Raw genomic sequence first — 16,904 nt, forward strand, 5'->3', positions numbered from 1 at the left:
TTTTTTTGTTTTGTTTTGTTTGCTTGTTTGTTTGTTTTTCTCCCCAGTATCCTTAGAGGAAGAAGGGGAAAGGATTTTAGAAAGCAGCAGTATTTTCTTCATTATGTTTTAAACCGTTCATAATTTACAAACCACTTTCATTAGCTTCAATTTTATTTTAAGTGTGAACTTTGTGTTTTCTTTCCATCTCCTCCAACCATGCCATCTCTGTGATTGTTTTAACCACACAGTTCATATATATATTTTTTTCTTTTATTCTGCATTGGTTTAGTGTGTAAATCATAATCCAGCAACTCTGATCTTTCTTGCAGTTTTGGCTTTCCCTGCTTTCCTCCTGGGAATTAACCAGGACCGCCTAAAGGAAAAACTGACCAGCAGACAAATGGACAGCAAGTGGGGAGGCAAATCCGAGTCCATTAATGTAACACTAAATGTGGAACAAGCTTGCTACACTAGGGATGCACTGGCCAAGGCCCTTCATGCCCGTGTTTTTGATTACTTGGTGGATGTAAGTTGGATTTCCTTCCGTTGAAGTACTGATACAAGTACACTGGGATTGTATCTTGTAGAGCTCTTCTTGTCCATCTGGTTTTCAGCACGTGTATGTTTCTTTGCCTAAAACTTAGCAGTAGCACTGAGCAGTGCAGAGGGAACATGACCACAGCTCACATACAAGACATGGATCTTAGGACAGATGCTGCAATTTATTTGAAGCAAATGAGCTGTGCTTTCAGCACTGTATTTGTTCAGTTTCTTGCCACTACTGTCCTGTTCTGGTATCTCCCATCTGTCAGCATCCATACTTCTCTGAAACAGGTCTCACTTTCTCCTATATAGTTGAGCATTTTCAAATGAGCAAAGTGGGTTATGTTACTGGCCTCCTGCTATCCTATCCCAGTCTCCATGCAGCATCCTGATGTTGTGGCATTTGAGCAAAAGCTTGAATTCTATTCTCCGTGCTGGAGTACTCTCTGACCAAGTGATCTGGTGGCTGGATTGGTAGGGGATAAGCCTTACCTTTGGCCACAGATGTTAGCTAGATGAAGTAAAGTCTGCTGCTTGGTGGCACTGCTGGTGTATCAAAGTGTTTCTCATCATGACAGCTCTGAAATTCCTGCTATGTAAAATAATTGAATGCAGAAATTGGTAAAAAGATTCATGTTGCTATCTGCAAAATGCATCGACTGTCAGATTTAAAGCTGGTCTGTTTTTCTGTTCACTGTTGTTTTTTTTCTTCAACATGGCTGCAAAGGAGAAAGACTTAGAAAGAAAGTCCAGAGGCTTACTGACTGAAAAACAAGACAGTATATTGTTCATTCTCAAGCTATTAATAACACTTTATAAAGGAAAGTAGAATACTTTGTTATATGTATATTTATATATATATTCAATTCAAATATGTTACTTATGCAGAAACCCTTTTATATAAAGATTTATGGATATGAGCATATAATTTAAATATATAAAATTTACTTTGTTTTACTTTTTTTTTTAGTCCATTAATAAAGCTATGGAGAAAGACCATGAAGAATACAACATTGGTGTCCTTGATATTTATGGTTTTGAAATATTTCAGGTAAGGCAATGCACTACTCAGGGTTTGAGCTGATCTGACCTGAGAGAGTTTTTTTGTTATTTACAGGGGAAATAATCCAGAACATGAAAGACAAACTTACAGCTAGAGTAAAAGAAAGAAAAATAAGCCAGCTTCCAGGGCATTAAGTTCTCCCTGCTAATGTCTCACTTAGTAGGCAAGAAATACTGATGGAAATTGAAAGAGATTAATTCATTGACCTTAAAAGATCTGAGATTACACAGCATGCCTGTAAAATCAGAAACCTATCTGTCACTAGCAGTATTTCCTTACAGCTTCTCCTGATATTGCCAACATAAGAACTAAGAGTTGCTACGATTCTAAGTTTCTATTGTTTCCTTTTTCTATAGAAAAATGGATTTGAACAGTTCTGCATCAACTTTGTTAATGAAAAGCTGCAGCAGATTTTTATTGAACTGACACTGAAGGCGGAACAGGTAACCAGACATTCATTATTTTTGTCTTCATAGCACGGGCTATCATTTTCTCAGCTGGTGGAAAAAGTGAGGTTTCATCATCTGTTAATAAAATTTGCCTTGGTAGGCTAGAGAGAGAGAGACAAAAAACAACCCAAACCTTAGCTGTTGGCTAACCCTGAGAATGTAAACCGACTGAGTCCGTTATACAGTGTACTAATGAAGTCATATGACTCTGCCTAGACTTGCTGCATACTGACTCACTCACAGAAATGGAAAACTGCAGCTTGATTCCATCCCTGTGCTTTCATTGGACACGGCACAGAGTTAAATGGGAATACTTTCCTTAGTTTCCTCCACGCTCCTTTTTTATGTATATGAAATAGATCACTGAGGCAAATGCACAAATACTTCTGAAGTTATTTGCATTTCTCTGCTCAAACTCTCACTGTAAAACCACTCTTCATGTGAATGTGAGCTTCAGCATGGGAGGGCAGACAGTGCAGCTGGAACAGTATTGCATACGGTATGAGCTCGGGCCTGGCACCAACTTCAGGACAGGGAATTCAAGAATGCACACAGAATTGCCTTTGTGTAAATGTAACTGATCAGTGCAATTGAGCACGGGAATGACCTACCTGCTAAGTTTTAGCTGCACTCTTATGTCTGTAGCTAAGTGGGTTAATTTAGTCAAATTTCAGTATGATTTTTTTCAGTCCATCTCTAGATATGGTTATAGTAATAGTGTACAGAATTAAAAAGAGTTGTCTCCATTTTATGTCCATTTCTGAATGGGGCATTTTGAAGACCTGATTGATTGTGACGCTGTCACAATCTTCATAATTTTTAAAAGAGTTTGGATATGGATGCTAACTGAATTGTCAAGAGAACATAAAGCTCATTTTGTTTCAATTCACAAAATGCTTTGACAGTGAACGCATAGGAAAAAATAGTCCTGCTCTTTTTGGTGACTACTCAAGAGCTATGAATAGCAAGAGTGGGGAGAACAGAGAGGAATTTTAGGTGGTAGATGAGCTGGGTTTAATCATCATATGGGTCATTCCTGCCCCTACCCAATAACAGAGTTGACAGGTCTTTCTAAACACAAGTAGAGTGGAGTTTGTATGGATGTTGTGTACTGGGCAAGGGATATTTGCATCTTTCCTCTTAACAGGAAGAATACGTGCAAGAAGGAATTAGATGGACTCCAATAGATTACTTTAACAACAAAATAGTGTGTGACCTCATAGAGAACAAAGTGGTAAGTATTTGGCATAAACAAACGGAAAAAAACAGCAAGATTTTTCTGTAAAATATCTGGGCAACTGCTTTGCTGTCAAGAGAAAAATGCAAATACTGTTGTTAGTATGACTGAGTCATCCTAAGCCTATATATAAGTCTTACATAAGATATTTTATAAGATCTTACAAGAGATCTAAAATATATATTATTTAAGATAGTGGCCAAAAAGAGAACCATAAGATGACATGATTGACAAATGTGTCTGGAAAGTTCCCTGTTTGGAAATTACAACTTTAGCCTCCTGAATTTGTTATGAATTTCATGACGTATTCTTCTGTATGTATTAGATAAGTCTCTCTCTGTCCCTGGGATGTGTGTTTCACTTTGGGAAAGCTGCAGTATCAGCTTCTGTTGAGGTCCTGTGGCAAATGAAGCAGGAACAAGTGAAGAGGAAGTATTAGAAATTGTTGTAGCTAGAAGAAATCTATGTGTCTTTGCTCCAGGGAACATTCTGCATAAATTCCTTTCTGACTTAGGATGACAACGGATGTTGTTATCCAGATGTTCTTTAGGATACAGATAGTTCTCATATAAGACAATAAATTTTAATGGTAGTTCACGTAATACATTGTCTTGCACTTCAAAGCACTTCAGATTTCACCTGGCTTCTATCTGCATCATGATAACTAGGAAAAGGATTGGATCTCTGTCACAATCTTAGATCTGTTTGTCTCTAAGTTTGTCATGCAGCATGTGAATTTAAATAGTTATTTCAAACATGGCTTTATGGCTTTATGTTTTTGGTGGAATAACAAAAAAAAAGATTACTTTGCAAAGTAATTGAAAACCAATTTATTTATTCTGAACTACAGGCATCATTTCCCCCTTAATTTCCCACTCTGTCACTGGCTTTACATGTACTTGCATCTCTACTTAAACTATCTGTGTGCGAGTGGACAAATTAATTTGTACTATGAACTCTGCAGACTGATCTGATGGTGATTTTTCTTCTGCTGTGTTTTTGTAGTAAATAACATTCTTCTGGAGGGATCTTGGGGGAAAAGAAAGTCTTTTTTTTTCCCCCTCACTTTTTGTTGTTTTTCTCAAATGTGTTAGAATCCCCCAGGAATTATGAGCATTTTAGATGATGTATGTGCCACAATGCATGCGGTGGGGGAAGGAGCTGACCAAACACTGCTTCAAAAACTCCAGATGCAGATTGGAACTCATGAACATTTCAACAGCTGGAACCAAGGGTTTATCATTCATCATTATGCTGGAAAGGTAATGTGGAAAATCATCACTGAACTGTGCATAATGTATTTATTAAAAAAAAAAGAACAAAGAGAAAGAAGTAGCTCTAGAGTTATTCTGATTTAAATAGCCAAATTATCTCAGGAGATACTGTCTTCCTTTCACAACACAGGGATCTTGTGCTCTAATGTACATTCCTTACTTAGGAGAGTTGTCTGAGCCTTGCTGCTGTCAACCAAACTAACCAGAACTTACTATTAAATATAATGAATCAGTGCTTTAAAATCCTCCTTGCATAACAGCAGTAAGTTTAAAGCATTCAGGCATTTAAAAATGATCCTTAAGTGATAATATACCAGTCAAATTAGAAGTATTTTGCACATTTCTGTCTTACTTGGGTATATTTCTCAGACTACTCATCATTTCCTGCTATTATATTTAATAACAGTACATCATTGTTATGCAAAATATTTTTCTTCTGTAAAGTTCAGTATTAAATTCATTTGTATTGCATTCTGTTGACTTGTTCATAGGTCTTTTTTTTGTTGAGCTTAAATCTATGGATGTAATTCCTTTGTTTTGAAAGAGTCAAGTAATATATGCAAGGATTTAGTCATCACTATACTGTCTTTAACTAGTATCAGACTAACCAAAATTTCAGAACAGCTACTGATGAGGACAGGATATAAATTTTCTGTAATTACTGGGTTCTCAACTTACCACAAACAATCAATTTCCACCTTGGCCCAGGTATCTTATGATATGGATGGATTCTGCGAGAGAAATCGGGATGTTCTTTTCATGGACTTGATTGAACTCATGCAGAGCAGTGATTTGTACGTAAGCAAAATTTGCTTAATCTAGGAATAATGTGCTAGTTTAGATGGATGCAGGGGGCCTAACTTCTCTACTGCTTCACAGCTTGTGAGCTAATTCGCATAAAAATGGAAATAAAGCATCACTGCAGTAAAACGGTATAGATTCTGTTATGCTTGATCTTCATTTCCTGCAAATCTGAGGAAGTAGGGCACTAAAATGTCAGACTCAAGTGGTATACTGATAAATATTTTTTTGCCTTGAAGAAGGCTGTCATTAATATAGCATTATTGCAAAATAGGCGCTGTTTTAACATATGAGGTAACTTTTTCTGTTATGGTATTTTAACTGAGGCTTTTTAGGAAGCACTTTGTGTCTGGAAGACTGGTATCACATGTCTCCCAAAGCTCACTAAAATAGAGATTTCTGTGAGGAATGAAGCTCGTGGAAAATACCGAGATTAAAATAGATTTGATAGCACTCTGGATTAATATAAAAAGCTATTTGTATTCTGCTCAACTGTCAATTTTTACATTATATTCTTTTACATTTCTGCATTAAATTGTCTTTCTTAACAACAATATTTTATTTATTCTTTTCTAGGCCTTTTATAAAGGCTCTGTTTCCTGAAAATCTTCAGGTGGACAAGAAGGGTCGTCCTACCACTGCGGGCAGTAAAATCAAAGTATGGCTATTTTTGTATGAGCATGTATGAATGTGGCTGTGTTTGTGCAAGCACACCTAAACTAAAAAGAGGGTAGTCTTTGTTTTTATTATCCAGACGTTTATTAAAGATAGGCATAGGAGTGTTCTGATCGCAAAGCAGTGCGTTGTTTTAGTTGCTAGAATCATGTTTTGCCCGGCATTGCTATTCATTAAACCTTTTGTTCAGCTGCATTTTATGGTGCTGAATTTTCAAAATGAGCAATTGATGGTAGTGGTAATAGTACTTGCATGTGCATGATGAATGAGCCCCTTCACTCAGCCACTTGATGTCCTACAATTAACTACAGATAACTGGTCTCTTTATAGTGCAGAAATGCAGCAGGGCCTGATCCTACACCCACTGAAGTCAACAGAAGTCTTTCTATTGACCATAACGTGGGCTGAATAAGGCAGCGAGTGTTAGAAGGCAAGCATCTTTTTTTTGAGGCTGGCTGTAAAATATACATTTAGATAATGTACTTCAGGACTTTAGAAATCAGTATTTTTTCAGCATCTTTCCTCATATTTTGACCTTATCGTTAAGACCACTTGACACATTACCCGTACTCACCACTCTGTATTTTTATACAGTAGTTAAAATATATTACATAGCTGGAGATAATGGGGACTTCTATTTACTGATTGTGTTTTCTGAGAGACTGGAAGAAGGTATTGAGTTTCTGTTGGATGTGTTTATCCATCTTTTACAAACGCATTCATAGACACCAATATGGGTAAGTTTTAAATAGAAAGAATAACATGATGTGATAGAGGAAAATGATTTGTGAAAGAATTGGAGAAGAACCAGAGCGATGTGGATCATCAGCAGATGGCTGATATCCTTAGCACTCTCTCTGAAGATTTACCCTGTTCACCTCTGTTTCTATAATATTTCCCCTCAATTTTACAGAAACAAGCCAACGATCTTGTTGGCACCCTCATGAAGTGCACACCCCACTACATCCGCTGCATCAAACCAAATGAAACAAAGAAACCTCGAGACTGGGAGGAGAGCAGGTATGAAGCAAGAGCGTGTGATAGGAACAAGCACTGAATAAAATTAAAAAAAAAAAAAAAAAACTACAAAAATTCATGTTTTTTAATCATATAACCCACAGACAAACAGAACTAGATACTCTAAAAGCCTTCAGAAATGAGATCTCTCCTAAATCTAAATAATTCTGAATTAATTCTGACTTTTGCTTCATGCTTTGAAAAGAGCTTTTATTGGGTAGCAGAAAGCCAGCAGGATGTTTGAATTTACTTTCATGAATCAAAAAGTCACACACACACAAACACCAAGAAAAACAATATTTTTTATGTATATATATACATGAAATCAAAGAATATAGATTTTGTTATTGTTTTTACTTTCTGAATTTTAAGTTTCATTATCTATCTCTTTAAAGGGAAATTGATAGAATATGATCTCAGGTGGTTATACAGACACTGGATTCTTTGGTTGGTTGCATTTGCTCTAAGGCATCTTTAAGCATATGTTACTTTTTAGTATCTTCTTATAGTTAAAAAGATATGCTCTTTTTCACACTGAGGTAGGGTACATTACTTAACGTTTTTAATCATACATAAGTACTTTTTGTATTGGTAAAAGTGCTGATGTTTGCAGTGTGGGGTTTTTTTTAATCACAGTGAAACAATTTGTGAAGTCTGATAAAGAACATTCTTGACCACATCAACAGCACACCAAAATTCACTTCCTGCCATTTGGCACACAGACTAGCACAATTACATGCAGATGTAGAGCATTTACAGAAGCCACAATCATGACTGCCCCTTGAAAGTGTCATTTAGATCTTGGCAGTAAATGCAGATCCTTTCTTTAACTTTTCCTTCCCTTCCCACCCCTTAAAATCCTGCTATGCACCACTTAATTTCACTTTGACGCTGGGAAAAAGAGAAGTTATTCTAGTAAAAGTATGCCTAAACTTATAGTGAAGCAAAAACCATGGACATTGGAGGGCTTTTAAAATCAATCATTTACATATTGGAAAATAGGCCTTTTATTGTGGAAAGTGTTGCTAGGAAACCAATGAAACAAACAAACAAAAACGGAGTCCAACAAGAGGCCGGCTTTCAGGAAGCCCATTCTGAAGTAAAAATAGGCAAGATTTCTGGTTTTCCCCACATAATGGGGATGATATTTGGTAAGTGCAGCAGCTACTGATGCTAAAATAATAAATTAAATACAAGGATTGTGTGGTATCGAACTCAACTCAACTCAACTCGAATGGAATGAATTCTTAGCATAATGGTAATTTTTAATCCCAATTAAAAATACCAACATTCTCTCCCTTTTCAAGCCCTTTCTCAAATATTAACAGATCACATACTGACAATAGTGACGTATCCAAGGAAAAGAAATGTAAGAGTATGCATATTTCAACTCAAATTTCAGCTTGTTTAGTTTTATATTTTCACAGTTTTGCTGTGAAAAAGACAAAATACAGCTGAATGCACACATGGGGTGTTGTGCTGTGTTGGGTTAGTGGCCTTGGTTTTCTTCTGCGATCATTTAATGAATGTGAATGAAATGAAAGTGTTTCTGAATGAGGAAAAGCTTCACAAAGCCCATCCTTGTGCTTATAGACGCCACGTAATTCCAGCTTTCTATTACTGTTGAATAATTTCAGAATATTTTGCACTTTAGGGTAGACCTTGTGTAGTACCTAAACCTTGTACAATACCTTAGTTACTCCAAAAATCGGGGTGTTCCTTGAAATGTGTTTTTGTTCAGCTCCTGGCATAGTTGCTTGGACTTGTATTCAAAATTGCTGCATCAGCTGAATTCCCAGACCCCGACCTGCTTAAGGCTGATGCCTGGAGGGAGATTTTCAGTATGCCTTTTCTAAGAAAGAAAAGGAAAAACAGAAAAATGTCTCAAATTCTCTGTTGCTAGACACTAATACTGGCAGGACATTAAGAAAAAGGGAGTAATAGTGTTGGTGCAGTGCGTTATTCCAGATGTGAATAGGAGGGAAAAGCTATAAACAGGAAAATGTATTTTTGTCTGTAAATTTTCTACTGTTACTGTACCAGAATTCTTGGAGTTCGTACAAAACATACTTCGTTCCTTGAACACAGCAAGATTAAGATGTGCTGTATTTTAGTTATTAGATAAAAGAGCAGCATCTCATTAAATAACTAATCAGTGCTCCTTAAAATAAGAAGCAACCAAAGGGCTTTTGTCAGCTGTGGCATGGGACTTCAGTTTTTTCCCTTGATACTGAGTCATGTGAAAGGAATTTATCTACCAAAAAAAGAAAAATCAACAGGCTGTACACATTATATTGAAATTTAGCATTTCAAAATAGCTAGAGAAATGACACTGAATGAACCTAGAGGGTTTTCAAGGCTGGAAAAATCTTCTGTAAACAGAGAAACGGTACTTAAAACTGGACTAAGGTTACATGGTTCCTTACAGCCTCGTTTTTTAAAAATTTAAATTGTATGTGAATTCTCTGCTATCTACCGTGTTCCATATTATTCTCTGTTCTATACTCTAGAATGTACAGGACTAAGATCTTAACAGCTCCTATTTCTGACTGTCAGCTAAAGCTTCCAGAATTTGCCTCAGATAAAAAACAAAACACCACCGCAAAACCAATGGCAGTGGAGCCCCTGAACACAGCATTTCAGAACTTAGAATTAAAAGCTGACATTGCCACTTCCAGCCATGTGACTTAGAAGAGATAATTAAGGAAATGCAAAGCAAAACAGCAAGTGTTGTGCAGTGTTAGCAAAGTTAACTGAAATTCTTCAAATGAAATTTCCATGCATTAAAAAGTAGACTAGGAGGATATGTAAGAAGGAAGAGAAAATATGTTCCATGGCTTCAGAAAGTGGAAAAGGTGCCAAAAGGAAGTTCTTTAGCTGCTTTTCTGCCTTGAGATTTATGGGGAAATACTTGTTCTCTGTTTTAAAACCCAAAAGGATCTTGCAAGAGGGAGCTGTAATGGTTTGGGGACAACGATGTTTCAGTTGTCTGCCACCATTAACACTTTCAGTGGGACTTGTACCACCTCAGTGTTTGTTTCAGAATACAGCACGCCATGAGCAGGCTTACCAGGAACTGCTGCACGTCTTGTGCCTGTCCTCACACCCTCCCTTTGCAATGTGGTAAGGTCTGCAACAGTGCTAGCTTTTCATGAATACACTGTTCAGAGTTTCTTACATCTGATTCTTTGTGTGATAAAAGTTTGGCATCTGGGGCTCAGATGTGGTCCTTCTCCAGAATAGCCAAAAATGAGCTGTGAGCAGCTGTCCCTGCTTGGGGCATGTAAAACACACACACAAACTACATTAAAGATCATCATTTCCCACAGCTATATAATTGTGTAGGTAGTTACTTGATCTTTTATGGGTATAAGTGAAGAAATTTGTACATAAATTACTTAGGAGACAGGAAATTTGACTACCAAAAAGAATGCCAAGGTAAGTTGCTGTACATTTCACTGATGTGGTTTTGCCACACAGTGTGCAAGAATAAATAGATTTCATGTACCTGTGCATTAATTTTAGAATTACACTCTCTAAACAGACGAGATTTTAATAAGAATACTTCACAAATATGCTAAAATAAAATGGATTGTAAATCTTGCCTTTGTTTTTGTCCACAGGGTAAAACATCAAGTAGAATACTTAGGTCTGAAAGAAAATATTCGAGTAAGAAGGGCTGGCTATGCCTACAGGCGGGTTTTCAAGAAGTTTTTGCAGAGGTAAGGTCTAATTTGGAAGTATTAAGAGAATATTTGCTTGCATCATGAGTATAAAAAAGTTGCGAGTTTTGAAAGCTTCTCATTTCCCACTTTTCCTTGTTAGTATTTACCTTGTTAAAGATGTAGGCTATGCAGATGTTTTGAAAAAACAGTCTCTTTGTGTCTTTAAAATCTTTCCACTTTCCACTAAACGTGCCTATGGCCACAGTTCTTCTTGGAGGGCTAGGAGCTCTATATTTGTGGAATCCAAGGGTCTGGGTACTAAATTCTGTTTAAAATGTTACTGTCACTCTCCAGTCACTCTTTCCCAGTGACAGAGGATAGGCAAAGAAACAGATGCCTGCCATTCAACTGTCTCAGTGAAAAGAGTAACCTATTAGCTAAATTGCTGGTGTTAAAACAGCTGGGAATGGGAACAAACAAATGCTGCAGCTGCTCACAGAATGAAAGCCATGAGATAAATCCTCATTTCAGTGTCTTAAGACCAGCTGTTGAAATGAATTAGCTACCTTCACCAGCTACTGAATCCTATTAAATGGAAGCAATTTCCGTATTTAGGCCATGTTCAGTGTCTTTTTTATTATAGAAAATTGAGACATGCACTTAATGCCCAAACCAGGGTGTTGTATGACAATTCAGCTTTTGTCAGAAATCTTTGTGTTACATTTTCAAATAGAAAATAAAAAAACAATCAGTTGTTCCAAGGAATGGAGTATGATTCAGCAAATGGCCCAGAACAAAGCCAATGATAATACTTTGTATACTTTATGATAATACAGAGGGTTCTAATTATCTAGTAATAAACAATTCTAAAATACCTTAAGGTATAGGCTCCATTTTAACCATGGGATAATTTTTAATCATTTTTTCCCCATTATCTTCAAGCCCAGACATTAAACATAAATGTGCTTCAGATTACAGAACCTTACATGAAGGTTACTGCAAAGACAGAATAACAGATTAATAATGAATATTAGGGTTCTAGTCTAGCCTAACGATTGTTGAAAACTGATTGTGAGAGCTGTGCAAGTCTAGAAAGGTCTGCACAGAGGAAAGCCACATGGTGCTTCTGGAGGGTGAAAAGATCACTGCACTTCATATGCAGAGATCTACAATGAGCTGAAACCATTCTCTATGGAATTTGTTTGTTTCAAATCAGTATTGTTAAATTTTACATTTTGTTACAAGTAAAACCTTTCCTGCAACCTTTCAATTTACAGTTCCCTAACATCCAGAGAACAAACTCTTTTCTGACACCATGGGTCAGTGTGAGTAGAAGCGGGCTGAGGCATGGGATGGTCAGGAAATGCATGCTTGTACACTTGTTTTCATTGGGAGCTCGTTGGCAGCTCAATGTAAGTGGAGATTTCAGGACTGAATAGACTTATGTATGAAATTTATGTTTGCATGCAAAAAGCCAAAGGCACTGGAAAAGCTCACGTGTTTCAAAGCATAACCAGTCTGAAAGCTGAACTCCATACTCCTGTACTTAAAAGAAGAAACTAACTGCTTACTCTGAATTTATAATAATTTTTTTTCCGGTGATCCTTATTTTGGAATTGTTTCAGAAGCATTTTAAGAACACAGTATGCTGAAATCCCCCAAAAGCTTAAATTACATGTAAATTTGAAAAACTTAGATAAATGGATATTGATGTGAGCCATTTAATGGGAAGGTTGCAAGAACACCTGGAGAAAAATGTTATTCATTCCTAGACAGCAATGGACAATGATAGAATTGATGCAGATGAAATGTTAAATTCTAGGACTTGTGCTTAATTGGTGCATATTATCGCTCTTTTTTTTGCCTTGTAGACTTGTCATAACCATAAATTATATGAAGTTAGTTTGCATTAATGAAAAAAGAGAATTTCAAATCTATTCTTCTACCCAGGAACTTTACTACAAAAGTCTTTAGTCTTTTCCCAATGCCCTCCTTCCGAGCTTACAAGATAGGATAGGAAAGAATTTACAGCATGCTGAAATGTAGCATCAACTTCTGTTGTGTGAAAGGTTGCACAATTTTGATTGCCTTTATTAACTGAAGCTCTTTCAAATTCAGACTTGGTTGTACAACTGTATTGTTGGAGATACTTGATGAACCTGCGGAAGAGTCCCTTAAATAAGCGGGGAGTTGGTTTATGTACAACTCCTGCTTACTACTGTTCATCTGTCTATCCCATAAATACTGAAAATAACTTACATAATCTGTAAACAGATTATATGTAATGTACATTTATATTTAAGATGTCATAAGAGCCACTTCTGTTACACCATCATGCCAGTGTCTAAGCATTTGATAATTGAGTTGAACAAGATAGCATGATTCTAGACTATTTGAATCCTACTGAATTGTATATATAAACCTTTTCTTTTCATGTACATGGTATTCAGAGGGTTTTTTAGTTTTTTTTTTTGTTGTTTTTTTTTTTTTTGTAAGTATGTTCCTTTTTAACAGTTTGCTGTGTGTTTTTATGTGGTATTGCTATTTAAGTTGCATGACACTACTTATTGGTTTTGACTAGATAACATTTTAGGTATGGTAAGAATAAGAAATGAACATTTCCTGAATTAATTTCCTTTCAACTCCTTCTGTCATTTTTCTGAACATTTTATTAGAAGCTGTCTATTTCTTTCTACCTGAGAATTACAACAAACCAAACTCCATACTCTATCACTTACTAATTTAATTGAATAGTTGCACTAATAAGCATGATTTAGTCTATATAACTCAAATACCCTTACTGCAATATGAAAAAAAGAGTCAAGACTGAAGAACAGAAGATCTGTGGGGGAAAAATTGTTAGAACACATTTAGGTGTTCTCCAGTCCCTGTCAGAGGAGTTTAAATAGCTACTGCTAGAGAAGTTAGTTACCCCCAGGCATGCTGATGCAGCTAAAGCCCATTAGTTCTTCTCAGTGTGCAGAATAACAAAAAATCTGTCAGTTCCAAAAGAGCCAGTTAAGCATGAAAAAGTGGACAGTTTAGAAGGAGCTGTGACCTGGCATCTACCTGATTTCTAAGGCTTAAAGAGAGTGTCATGAGATAGAAGGCTACTCGCTTATCAAATGCATGGTATTACAGCACTTCCCCACCTCATTCCATAGCTCTTTTTTATGGTCAGTTCACCTCAGTGTTCCCTCCAGACAGCACCAACATCACAGGATCTTCCCTCCTGTAGCAGACACTAAGCCAGAGGCTTTATGGGTTAAAGCCAAGAATGCCTCCTTGCTACATGCAGACCAGCTGTTATTAACAGGTGGGTTAGGAGAATGAGCTTGTCTACTTGCTTAGAAACACAGAAAGCCTTTGTAAGAGTAAGGAAGACAGAAAAGCTTAAGGGATAAGTTGGTCACATGCTTGGGAAGGAGTCCATTGTACCAAGGGTAAGGAAGTACTTTAACCTGCACCATAAGTCATTGCTAGTAAATAACCTTGCCCTGGATTTAAGATTAGAGCAAAACTTTCTGTAATTAACCACTCCAGTTACCAAATAGTAACTTAGGATCTGGAAATGGGAGATTCCTGGACACTGTTGCCCTTCTCATTGCAGCTGTTTGGTCTTACTAAGCAAATAATACAGTACTGCATCCTCCTACGCTCTAAGCTTCTGTAAATAATGCCAAGGGGGCAAACATTTTCCCAGTGTGGTCTGACTAAGAGTCAGTGGTATTCTGCTGATGCTTGATGTCAGGTTTTAATGTTTTCTTCTCCTTGGTGGTTAAGGTATGCTATTCTGACCAAAGCAACTTGGCCTTCCTGGAAAGGAGATGAGAAGCAAGGAGTTCTCCACCTACTTCAATCAGTCAACATGGATCCTGATCAATACCAACTTGGGAAATCCAAAGTCTTCATCAAAGCTCCAGAATCTGTAAGTATGGCAGGACACGAGTCTATAAATATGAAGCTTTTGCTAAAATACATGGCCTTCCTGCTCTAATGATGCATAGCTTATCTGCTAGGACAGGAGAAGCATCAGAATGTAAGTCAACCTGGGCAGGGCTGTCACACATGCCTTGAGGCAGTGGGTGCAGTAGACACTAGAATCTCACTTCTGTGATGGGTACAGTACGTCCTTATACATCAATTTGACACTTACACAAGGAACTTTAAATACATCAGGAAGAAGAGATGGGACACACAAAGATGCTTTGGTGTCAGGTTGCACATGGAATATCATGGCATGAGAAACATGTATGGCTATTTGCCCAAGCGAACAGGTCTTTTTCAAAGGATAAGAGCTACTGATGAAAATAAGAGAAAAGCTCCCAAATATGTATGAATAAACCAGTGTCACAGAATAGCTAACTTCTAAGTTCTTCTAACTTCTAACTAAGAAATCCCATTCAAAAACATCAGGTAGGCAAATTAAGGCTGCTTTTATCCTGTGGCTTCTGAACTGCACAAAACATTGGAACTGTTTTGTTATTTCATTATTCAGGAAAGTTGTCAAGGAAGGAAAGTATGCTCTATTTACAACCATGTATTCCTTATCTATCAGAAACAATCAGGCTTACTTAATGAAACACCTTCTTGTTGCCAGGTGGCTTCTTAGTACTTTGCCTTAAATTACACATCAAAATAAAAGCAGAACACTTCAATTTCTATCATTTTCCTTGAGAAATACTTTGCACTACCCAATCACACAGCAAGATCCCAGAGGGAAAATAATAATTCCTCAGAGTCATAACCAAAATTGATTCTACCATGAATAGAGTCAGAAAGATAGTCTCAGTTGTTTAGGAAAAGCAGTGCTTTAACATCCCCGTCGTTTGAGAGAGACATGTTTATAATAATAAAGTAAATAGTATTCAAGGTATATAGGGTGCTTGGATGCATGTTGGCCAAACAGGAAATTCTAGTATAGGATTAACCCCAGTTAGTCATTGCAATCAATGCACCTTAGTTACCAGCTACAAAGAAGCGTGAGCTCTGTTTGCCTTCCAGCATAGCACAGGTCATGATTTGTTTCCTAAGATTTCAGAGAATTTTGGCCTACATATGCCTTGTTACAACCTTGGACATGAGTGGATGTGTGTCTTTGATAGCTCTTCTTGTGACACCAGCTGGGACATGTAGTCCTTTGCTGATTACCTCACGTTTAACTGAGTGAATATTCTAAAGCTTAATTTATATCTGTTAATATCAAAGAGAAATCTCTCATGTTACTAAAACATTGACTTGAAACAGTAGTCAAGAATCATATCACTTGAAATAGTAAATGAAAAATTGTCTTCCATCAGTAAAGAAAGAAAGCACCTGAAGGAAAAAACTTGATTTGCTCAGGAGTGTAAGGAGGAGGGGGATTATTTTATATCTATCTATCTATTTACACACATCTATATATAATATTTAAGAAAAGAATTTTTACTTCAGTATTTCATGGCCTACATTTTACTGAACCATGTTAACTTGATGTTTTCATGGAACTTCCTTCACTGGGACTCTGACATTCAACCCCAAGTGACAGACTGTTTTGCGTTGATAATTTGCAACTAGCAATATTGTTAGAGAAATCAATTACATGGTCACAGATAAGCTGAATTAGACAAGGCTTGATCATGCTATGGCTCAGACTTAAGAATTTTTTGCATCAGAAGCAGTCATGCCTCTGCAGAAACACTTTCCAGTGCTTGTGTGTTGGTGAAGTTTGGTGAGGTTTTTTTTTTTCTTTTTTTTAAGTTTCTGTGGATGGAGATTTTCCAGCTGTAAAATAAGGTTTTATGGGTGGCAGAAATGAGGCTTCATTATTTACATTTCCATCAAACACCTGAATAAATAACTTAGTACAAAAACAAGAGAGGCCCTGTGGAAATAGCTTACACAAGATCAGGTTTCCTTTTTAAGATCAGTATGAACAACGTTTTTTCTAGATTAGCATGATTTAGCAGCAGGGTAAGCAAAGGATCCTGAAGCCCAGGTTCACTTCTTGATATACCTGCTTTTTCTAGTGTTCTCTTTTGAGAGCTATGTAGATTGCTCCAAAAGCAATGCTTCCCATTTATTTCCATGGAAACTACAAGCAAATACAATGAGTACACAATATATTTGATAGAGCAAATTCTCAGCTACAAAACACTCTTCTTCAACATATTCACCACCACTAGCTGTGCTTTCTTGCCAGTGATGAACAAGAGCCTG

At 36.8% G+C, this 16,904-nt stretch overlaps 1 protein-coding gene across 1 annotated transcript in view; it reads left to right on the forward strand.

The window, feature by feature from the left end:
• The window catches only part of MYO1E (myosin IE), a 32,800-nt gene that overhangs the window by 666 nt on the left and 15,230 nt on the right, over positions 1 to 16,904 (forward strand). The window contains exons 2-11 of the mRNA XM_010717378.2: positions 272 to 508; positions 1,496 to 1,576; positions 1,945 to 2,031; positions 3,185 to 3,271; positions 4,369 to 4,536; positions 5,257 to 5,342; positions 5,926 to 6,007; positions 6,938 to 7,044; positions 10,665 to 10,763; positions 14,490 to 14,634. Of these exons, the coding sequence (XP_010715680.1) occupies positions 272 to 508; positions 1,496 to 1,576; positions 1,945 to 2,031; positions 3,185 to 3,271; positions 4,369 to 4,536; positions 5,257 to 5,342; positions 5,926 to 6,007; positions 6,938 to 7,044; positions 10,665 to 10,763; positions 14,490 to 14,634 (1,179 nt within the window). The remainder of the gene's footprint in view (positions 1 to 271; positions 509 to 1,495; positions 1,577 to 1,944; positions 2,032 to 3,184; positions 3,272 to 4,368; positions 4,537 to 5,256; positions 5,343 to 5,925; positions 6,008 to 6,937; positions 7,045 to 10,664; positions 10,764 to 14,489; positions 14,635 to 16,904) is intronic.

Source organism: Meleagris gallopavo, chromosome 12, assembly GCF_000146605.3.
Source record: "Meleagris gallopavo isolate NT-WF06-2002-E0010 breed Aviagen turkey brand Nicholas breeding stock chromosome 12, Turkey_5.1, whole genome shotgun sequence".
NCBI classification, from domain to species: domain Eukaryota; kingdom Metazoa; phylum Chordata; class Aves; order Galliformes; family Phasianidae; genus Meleagris; species Meleagris gallopavo.